Source organism: Pongo pygmaeus, chromosome 18 (assembly GCF_028885625.2).
Source record: "Pongo pygmaeus isolate AG05252 chromosome 18, NHGRI_mPonPyg2-v2.0_pri, whole genome shotgun sequence".
NCBI lineage: Eukaryota > Metazoa > Chordata > Mammalia > Primates > Hominidae > Pongo > Pongo pygmaeus.
The window spans coordinates 32,848,492-32,858,265 of record NC_072391.2 but is presented as its reverse complement, the minus strand read 5'-3'; the positions used below and the strand labels follow the sequence as shown (position 1 = coordinate 32,858,265).

General features: G+C 56.4%; 1 protein-coding gene across 1 annotated transcript; it reads right to left on the bottom strand.

The window, feature by feature from the left end:
- Nucleotides 1-5,075: 5,075 nt before the first annotated feature.
- On the bottom strand, nt 5,076-9,292 carry BCKDK (branched chain keto acid dehydrogenase kinase). The gene is made up of 12 exons (XM_054454338.2): nt 9,159-9,292; nt 8,233-8,604; nt 8,072-8,140; nt 7,868-7,978; nt 7,526-7,573; nt 7,326-7,445; nt 7,150-7,248; nt 6,888-6,961; nt 6,430-6,558; nt 6,260-6,349; nt 5,622-5,780; nt 5,076-5,528 (listed from the first exon to the last, which is right to left on the bottom strand). Exons 2-12 carry the CDS (start codon nt 8,425-8,427, stop codon nt 5,384-5,386), a joined length of 1,239 nt encoding a protein of 412 aa, XP_054310313.1. The 5' UTR covers nt 8,428-8,604; nt 9,159-9,292; the 3' UTR covers nt 5,076-5,383.
- Nucleotides 9,293-9,774: the final 482 nt, after the last annotated feature.

Here is a 9,774-nt window from a genome sequence, read left to right as displayed (position 1 = left end):
ACGCAGCTCTTTTGGCTCCGGGTCAGCAGTGCGTGGGGCGGGCTCCTCAAGGTTTGAGGGTGGGGTCTGTGATGTAGCAGGAGCCGATTGGCTTCTGTGGCCGTCCCCGCGGCCCCGCGACGAGTTGGTTGTTGAGTATGCGGCAGTCTTGGAGCTCCTGGTTTTTCGTGCGGACCTGTGGCTGCAGCTTATGATTGAGGAGAGGAGACAGACTTACCTCATGCGATGACTCAACTCAACCTTTTATTTATTTACTTATTTATTTTGAGATGGAATCATGCTCTGTCGCCCAGGCTGGAGTGCAGTGGTGTGATCTCGGCTCACTGCAACCTCCGCCTCCGGGTTCAAGCGATTCTTCTGCCTCAGCCTCCCTGGTAGCTGAGACTGCAGGCGCGCGCCACCACGCCCATCTAATTTTTGTATTTTTAGTGGAGACGGGGTTTCACCATGTTGTCCAGGATGGTCTTGATCTCTTGATCTTGTGATCCGCCAGCCTCGACCTCCCAAAGTGCTGGGATTACAGGCGTGAGCCACCGTGCCCGGCCCGCTGAACCTTTTTAAAGGCTCTGGTACCTGAGGAAGCCAAGATGTGCCAATTTTCAGCGGGCGCTGCCCCCACTTTAACAGGGCAGAGCCAGAGCGGCCGCCCTGGTGGCCTGGAGCCGCACACTCGCGCTGGCCTAATGTCGCTCACCCCCCCCTTTTTTTTTTTTTTTTTTTGAGATGGAGTCTCGCTCTGTCGCCCAGGCTGGAGTGCAGTGACGCGATCTCGGCTCACTGCAGCCTCCGCTTCCCGGGTTCAAGCGATTCTCCTGCCTTAGCCTCCTGAATAGCTGGGATTACAATCGCGCGCCACCACGCCCGGCTATTTTTTGTATTTTTAGTAGAGACAGGGCTTCACCCTGTTGGCCAGGCTGGTCTCGAACTCCTGACCTCAGGTGATCCGCCCGCCTTGGCCTCCCAAAGTGTTAGGGTTACAGGCGTGATCCACCGTGCCCAGCCAGTGCCCCATTTTTGAAGGTTGAAGAGCCTACTTGCCCTATTTGGGATACAGTTGGGGCGGGGAAAGCAGAACGGGTGTGTCCAGGGACAGCCCATAATTCATCCTCACAGGATAAAGTCTAAAGAAAGGAAGAGTTGGGCCGGGCGTGGTGGCTCACGCCTGTAATCTCAGCACTTTGAGAGGCCGAGGCGGGCGGATCATGAGGTCAGGAGATCGAGACCATCCTGGCTAACACCGTGAAACCCCGCCTCTACTAAAAATACAAAATTTAGCCGGGCGTGGTGGCACGCGCCTGTAGTCCCAGCTACTCGGGAGGCTGAGGCAGGAGAATCGCTTGAACCCGGGAGGCGGAGGTTGCAGTGAGCCGAGATCCCGCCATTGCACTCCAGCCTGGGGACCAAGAGCCAGACTCCATCTCAAAAAAAATAAAAAGGCCGAGTGCGGTGGTTCACGCCTGTAATCCCAGCACTTTGGGAGGCCGAGGCGGGTGGATCACGAGGTCAGGAGATCCAGACTATCGTGGCTAACACGGTGAAACTCCGTCTCTACTAAAAAAAATACAAAACAATTAGCCGGGCGTGGTGGCGGGCACCTGTAGTCCCAGCTACTCGGGAGGCTGAGGCAGGAGAATGGTGTGAACCCATGAGGTGGAGCTTGCAGTGAGCTGAGATCGCGCCACTGCACTGAGGGTTCTATGAGAGTCAGTAAAGGTTAAAGCCATTTATATATGTATGGTCCAACCATATACAATCGGCCCTCCATATCCGCGTGTCCCACCTTTGAAGATTCAACGAAGAGCGGGTTGAAAATACAGTGTTTAGGTGTGGTGGCTCACACCTGTAATCTCGCACTTTAGGAATCCAAGCAGGAGGATCGCTTCAGGCCAGGAGTTCAAGACCAGCCTGGGCAGCATAGAGACCTCCTTTCTACTAAAAATTTGGGGGGAAAAAAAATTAGCTGGGCCTGGGGGCCCGTGCCTGTAGTTCCACCTACTCGGGAGGCTGAGGCAGAGGGATTGCTTAAACCCAGGAGTTGGAGGCTGAGTGAGCTATAATCCCTCCACTGCACTCCAGCTTGGGTGACAGAGTGAGACCCTGTCTCAAAAAAAAGGGGGGAAAGAAAAGGAGGCGGGGCGCAGTGGCTCACTCCTGTAATCCCACCACTTTGGGAGGCCGAGGCAGGCAGATCACCTGAGGTCAGGAGTTCGAGACCAGCCTGGCCAACATGGCGAAACCCCGTCTCTACTAAAAATACAAAAATCAGCCGGGTGTTGTGGCGGGCGCCTGTAATCCCAGCTACTCTGGAGGCTGAGGCAGGAGAACTGCTTGAACCTGGGAGGCAGAGGTTGTGGTGAGCTGAGATCGTGCCATTGCACTCCAGCCTGGGCAACAAGAGTGAAACTCTGCCTCAAAAACAAAAAGACTGGGTGCAGTGGCTCACACCTGTAATCCCAGCACTTTGGGAGGCCGAGGCATGTGGATTACTTGAGGTCAGGAGTTCAAAACCAGCTTGGCCCACATTGTGAAACCCCGTCTCTACTAAAAATACAAAACAGTCGGGGTGGTGGCGCGTGCCTGTAATCCCAGCTACTTGGGAGGCTGAGGCAGGAGAACTGCTTGAACCCAGGAGGTGGAGGTTGCAGTGAGCCAAGATCGCACCACTGCACTCCAGCCTGGCTGACACAACAAGACTTCATCTCAAAAAAGAAAAACAAAAAAGAGGGAGGAAGGGAGGAAAAGAAAAGGAAAGGAAAGGAAATATTGTAAGGATGCAGAACCCACAGATCTGAAGAGCTGACTTCATATCTGCTGTTTGGCAGGGCTAACTGTAGGTAGGACTTGAACACCTGCAGATTTTCGTATTCACAGGCGGTCCTGGAACCAATCCCCAGCAGTGAAGCATGTATAACTATCAATCATATAACTATGTAACGGTTGAACTATCCGTCTTAACAATATACAAGTGTATTGCAAAGTGCCAGACAGGGTAGGTACTCAGTAAACATTCCCTTTGGCCATTCTCTGAATCTTGTTTGATTTATAATGTGGTTATTTGGCTTGGAAACAATTCTGAGAGGAGTGGAATGCTCAGGGCCTGAGGATGGGTCTCTCAGGGGTTACAAATCAAGAAACATCCAACAGGCATGGTGGCTCACGCCTGTAATCCTGGCACTTTGGGAGGCTGAGGTGGGTGGATCACGAGGTTGGGAGTTCGAGACCAGCCTGGCCAACATGGTGAAACCCCATCTCTACTAAAAATAGAAAAATGAGCTGGGCATGGTGGCACGCACCTGTAATCCCAGCTACTCTGGAGGCTGAGGCAGGAGAATCGCTTGAACCTGGGGTTGGCGGAGGTGGGGCAGAGGTTGCAGTGAGCGAAGATGGAGCCACTGCTCTCCAGCCTAGGCGACAGATTGAGACTCCATTTAAAAAAACAAAACAAAACAAAAAAACAATGTAGGTGCTCCACCCAGATCCTCTGGGAGTTCTTGCTCTTTCTGTGTGCCCATATTACCTTTGATGTGCTTTCAAAGGCCCACGCCAGCACCTGAGGCTCTTCTTAAAAAACCATCCTTAGGTTAATAGAGCTGTTTGCTTTCCCAACAGACTTTAACCAGTGACTGCCAAGTGGAGAAATTAATCAGTGACTCTGAGGTTTAGCTCTCTTACCTTCAACCCTGAGGCATAATTGACTGATTCTGGGCTTTTGCCTGAGGTCACATCCTTGCTTAGCTTCCTCCCCTTCCCCTTCCTGCTTCCCCTACTCTGTTCTGGGAGCACTTTCTTAAGAAATCATGTGGACATGAATCCTCTCAGGGACTCCAACCAGAAACATCCCTTCCCAGCTCAAAATCCACTCATGGGCCAGTTGCAGTGGCTCATGCCTGTAATCCCACCACTTTGGGAGGCTGGGGTGGAAGGATCATTTGAGCCCAGGAGTTCAAGTCCAGCCCGGAGCAACATAGGGTTTTGTAGAAACCTTGTTTCTACAAAAAATTTTAAAATTTAGCCTGGCATGATGGTCCCAGCTACTCAGAAGGCTGAGGTGGGAGAATCTCTTGAGCCCAGGAGTTCAAGGCTGCAGTGAACTCTGCAGCCACCATATTCCAGCCTGGGCAACAGAGCAAGACCCCATTTCTAAATAAATAAAAACTCACCCATGGATCCCTATGGCTCAAGATAAATCCCATGTTTCAGGGCCCTGGCCTCTGACTGCTACCTGCCTCTCCAGCCTCAGCGCCCTGCCCTGCAGCTGGCAGGATTTTTCAGTCTAGCAAGTCACTGTGGTTTCCTAGCCCCTGCCATTTGGCTTCCAGATACAACTTTCCCTCCATCACCATGAAGGGTAGGAGATGGTACAGGCCTAGAGCCAGCCTTAGGAAGTTTGCTGTGGGAGCTCACATGTGAAGGCAAGAGAACTTTCCAGTTCTCCTCCCAGCCCCACCAGGCCGCCCTTAGGCCTTTCTTCTTTCCTGGCAAGGTGGGTAGGGTATTCCCATCTAAGATGTCATCTGGAGTTCTGATTCAGGTCTAACCTTGAGCCTACCTGATATCTTTGCCCAAATCCTTGGTCCTCTCTATCAGGGCCCCACCTTTCCTTGTAGTGGGGCACCCAGTCCCTGCTAGGGCCTGCCAAGGCACAACCTTGTATGTTCTTTTCCTTGGCAGCAGCAGACACAGTATTTTTAACCTTACTCAGGCTCAGGAAGCAGTTGGCTCAGGAGTTTGCCCAGTCTGGTGACCTTCACCTCTAGAAACTGTGACTGCCAGGAAAGGAAGAGTCAAAACTGATGCCCGAAGCTGGGTCAGTCTGGGCCTTCAATATTATCTGGGACCCGGAAACATTTGTTCAACAAGATGAATGAAAGCTCTTTGTATAAGGTGCTGCAGTCATCCCACTCCCACCAAATCAAAGATGCAACAGACTTGGGACCCATTCTACTCCTGGCCCACCAGGCTCTCAGGGCAGGTAAGAGACTGGGACACGAACCAGTTCAACCCAAGGGCTCAGTGAACCTGAATGGGGGCAGAAACAAAAGTTCACCTGCCCTCCCCACACACGGGCCCGAGAGGGCATTCAAAATGTGAACTTTAATAACAAACAACAGGTCAGAGTGGGGGCTCCCCAGGAACGAGAATGACGGAGCTGGTGCTGGAGGCCTCAGGGTACCCACTTCCCCCCTCCAAGGTCTGGAGGCGAGGAGGCAATGGACCCTGTTGGGGCGGGGCGGTGCCCAGCTCCATGTAAGTCCATCTGTCTGGAGCCCTGAAACCCAAGATGCAGCAGTGTGTGGAGCAGGGGGCCACCCTGCCTGACCCGGGAGGTCCTGCAGGGAATGCGGCCCAGGCTGGTCGGGTGAGCAGGCCAAAGGCTGTGGGGTCAGATCCGGAAGCTTTCCTCCCGGCCATCGATGTGGCGGAGCCGCAGGTAGACATCCGTGCCAATGCCCTGCAGGGACTGCAGCTGCAGAGACCCACCGAGGTACTCCGCGTAGGCCCGTGACGTGGGCAACCCGAAGCCAAAGCTGGGGGTGGGCAGGGGGACAGGACAGGAGGCTTCAGAGGCTTGAGTCTCCTGGGGTCCCCCACCCCTCCATCCTGGCCTGGCAGGGTCTCACCCGTGCATGGGTCCTGACTGGGCGCCACTGTGCATGTCCAGGTGGCCAAAGAGGGGGCTGATCCGGGGGTCCTGTGTGCTGGCTTCAGCGGTAGTGAAGTGGTAGTCCATGACCCGGTCCAGATCTTTGTGAGCAATTCCTCCACCACGGTCTGAGATCCTAGCAAGATGGCAACAACAATGGGCTTGGCTCAGCTTTGATGGGGTACTCACCACCCCCCAAGCAGACAGTGCAAAGTCTGCCTTCCTGTCCCTTCCACCCAGAGCTGGAATGTGGTCCACCTAGACCCTTGGGCCTTGTTTGTATCATCCTCACCCCTGCCAAGGCCACTGACTGCTTATACCTTCTCACAGGATGTGACATTTATCCTCGGCCCAGCATCCTAGACTGACTACTGACTGTTTCTCAATTTCAAGCTCCTCAGCTGCTGACAGAGGCAGGATACCTAGGCCTGCAGCTGGCCCCAGATCCATTAATAAGCAGCTCATGGCCATCTCAGGATCCAGAGAATAGTTTGTCTGGTCAGGGACCAAGTCCCAGAATGGGGCAGGAAGGGGCTCAAGGTCCTAAATCAAGTCAGAAACAGTGCCTAGACCCCCATCCCATCCACCTCAGCCCAACTCCCACTCGGAGCAAACCTGATGATCAGATCGACATCATTGTTGGCGATGGTGATGACCACATCTGGGACATTGTAGGGAGTGTCTAGGTGACTCTCCATTGTGGCTCTATGCAGAGGGGAAAGACCAGTAGGTAGAAGCACCCCGGTTCCTGTCCACCCCCAACCCAGCACATCAAGCCACCCCACCTCATGGCATTCTTGAGCAGCTCCGGCAGGATGTAGTCCAGTGGCATAGGGATGAAGGGGAACCGGGCAGCCACATGGCCATTGATGCGGACACGGGGCGCATTGCCATACTTGTGCTCACACAGGCGTCTGCGGACAGGAGCGAGGGTTCAGTCAGGGACCCCTCCACCAGTGGTTTGCAACTGGAGACAATTCTGCCCCCCTAAGTAATATACGGCAATGTGCAGAGACATTTTTGTTTGTCACAACTAGGCAGTACTGCTGGCGCCAGGGATGCTGCTGAACTTCCTAATGTGCATGGGGCAGCCCCTATGACAAAGAATTATCTGGCTGGAAATGTCAATAGTGCCATGGTTGAGAAACCCTGCTCCCCGCAGACCATGCCCCGGGCAAGGGCTCAGACCCAAACCTTCCCTGCCCCAGACGTCTGCCCACCCCCTGAGCCATTCTTGCCTCACCTGGCAAAGTCCACCCACTTCTCAATAATCTTCTTTGGTGAGAGACGAGTACAGATGATGCCGACAAAGTCAGGCTGGCCGGAGAAAGGAGGTCAGGACTACCCACGCCCCTAGCCCCACTGCAAGATGCTGGCAACTTCGGAACTGCCCCAAAGCACCAGCCCCACAGCCTCAGCCCCCAGGCCCTTGACCCGGATCCCCAGCCCAGTCTCCTCTGTCTCACTTAACGTTCCCAGGCGGGTCTCAGGTCCCAGAGCCCCACCTTGTCCTCGTGCAGCGCCAGGTGATGCGTGGCCAACATGCGGATTCCAAGCCTCGAAGTCAGCGTCTTGTCCAAGAAGTAGCGGACGAGCTTTTCATCCTGTAAAGAGTGAGGTCTCAGAATCCCGTGCCCTTCCCAGCCCCCAGCAGGCCCGGCCTCTCCTTTGCTGCCCCAACCTCTATGTGCTTCCGGCTCTCACGCAGGCCCTCTGCCAAGAGGGTCACCACATCCTTGTGGTCATCCAGCAGCTGTCGCACCAGCTGGCAGTACTGGGCCTCGTCCGCCTGGTCCTTGATCTGCAGGTCACAGAGTCATGAGGAAGGGTGGTCCAAGCCCAACCTCTTAGCCCCTCACCCTGCTCTGGCCCAGCACTCACCGGAGGGAAGTCTGTCAGCTTCTGGAAGGCACGGATGTATAGCTCATGCTGCAAGAAAGAGGTGTGGGAATTCACAAAGCCGCATGGGCACTGAGCAGAGAACAGCCACTCCCACCTACCCATGGGGGATCACCACCCAGCTGGTCGACCACGTGATCAAACCCCCACTTCGACCTTTCCAGGCTCCGTGAATACACACCTTTGGCTTCTGAAGGCCTAGGGTTGAATCCTGTGTGGTCCTGACACCTTTAGGCAAGCAATCGTCTGCCACTCTGGGCCCCAGACTCCCCACTTGCCCCCTGGGCAGGGTAGCCCGCTGACCTAAGGTCCTCTCTACCTTACCACGTGCAGTATGGTGGGGTTGCAGCCAATGATGAAAGGAAGGCAGCGGAAGCCCTTGATGCGGTGAGCAATCCTCACTGGAAGTTCTTGCTGCAGGTACCGAGCACTTTTCTAGGAGAAAAAAAGAAGGGAAGGCAGGGCTGGAGCCTGAGTGTCTGGGAGAACTCCAGGATCCACGAGGAAAATAGAGGGCGTGAATCTTACCAGAAGGTGGCTGCCGTCCTGAGAGCGGCCAGCGTAGAGCATCATGGTGGGCGTGAGGCGGACTGAGGGCTAGAGAGGGAGAGAGGCCTTGAGCAGAGAACCCCCAACACTCTCCCTCGCGCCCACATCTCGGACCCTGGGCTCGCCGCCCCCTTGCGCACCTTCTCCGCTGCCGCGTCGATGGCTGACTGGTTGTAAAAGGAGGTAACGGTCTTGGAGCGCTCCCGAGCCATCTCCACCTGGTGTGTGTCAGTGGCCGACGTCGAGCGGGCCCGGAGCGCGAGTGCGGGCCCCAGCAGGGGCCGGAGCGGAAGCCCGCCCCGGGGACCGCTCCCCAGCACCGAAGCCAGGATCATCGTCCTGCTCCTTTCAGACCCGGTGGCCGCTAGGACTGAGGATCCGCTAGGGCTGAGGACCCAGGCGACCCAAAATGGGGTAAGGGGGTGTGGGTGGGTAGGGGCCCTTCTCCGACTTCAGGGACCGCGGTGCGTCGAGGATGCTGACAGGCTCAGCCCGCGGAGAGCAGCTCCCATCTACCGGGGCGGGGAAGAGGAAGTTGTAAGGATCCGAATCCACAGAGCCCGCACCATCTCTCCACCTGTGCATCGGTCTCCCCAGACCCGGGCGACCTCCCACCGCCTCCCCAGACGCACACAGGCTGCGCCCAAAGGACCTAGCCTCCCGGGGCTTCTATTCCCCAACCCGAGGCTCTACTGGCGGTGGGAGGGCTGTCGGGGGAGGAGCGCCTCAGACCCTTCCAGCCCGAAAACCTCGCCCCGGCGCCCCGGAGTCCCGGGTACCCTTCTCAGGGGGCGGGGCTGCCCCTGCCTGCCCAGCGCCTTCAAACCCGGGCCCTGGGAGCGCGGCCAGCGGACGTGCTACACCAGCCCTGGGCCCCTGGGGCCGGCTCGGGAGGGTGCGGCACGGAGTCCCCAGCGGGACCCCCCACGCGGGTCACTTGGTTCGGCCCGGATGCCCCCCATATGGTAGATGCCAGCCCCGTCTGTGCGCCCGCGCTGTGATGGAGGCTGCGGACGTGCGCCGCGGGGCCTCCGCGGACTGAGTAAGCCGGGGTCGCCCCACTTACCGCGGGGCCGGAGCCAGGGCCCGGGTCCCAGCGGAAGGGCTCGAACAGTCCACTCGCCGGGAGCCCAGCCGCCTGCGCCCTCCGCCGCCGTGACGTCGCGTGGGCGGCAGCGCCCGCTGGGTCCTGGGAGTTGTAGTTTGGTCTGAGGACGTGCAGCCCCGGGCGCCCGCGCATCCAGGCCACGCCCTTGCTCCCGGACCCCAAACAGCACCGCTTCCTCCACACGGCTCCCGAGGCTCTCCGTGTCCCTCCCGGCCTCTGTCTCCTGCTCTATGAAACGGGCTCCCTGGGAGCTGGAATATCTTATATGTAAAGCGCACAGATCACGCCCTACCTGACTCCTCGGAGGTCTTGTCCTCCTTCCAGTTCTTGGTTCATTTATGGGTAGCCAGGCTTCAAACCCCAGCTCGGCCCCTTAATATCTGGAGCAAGTTATTTAACTGCTCAGTGCTTGGTAAGATGAAGAGATATCATCAGTTTTGGGGTTGTGTGGATTTCATGAATTTATATGAGTGCCTAGAACAGTGCCAGGCGTGGAATTAGCACTATATAAGGGTTAGGCATTATTATTATTCACTCATGCCTGCAGAGAATGCAAGTCGCTGACTGGGTGTCT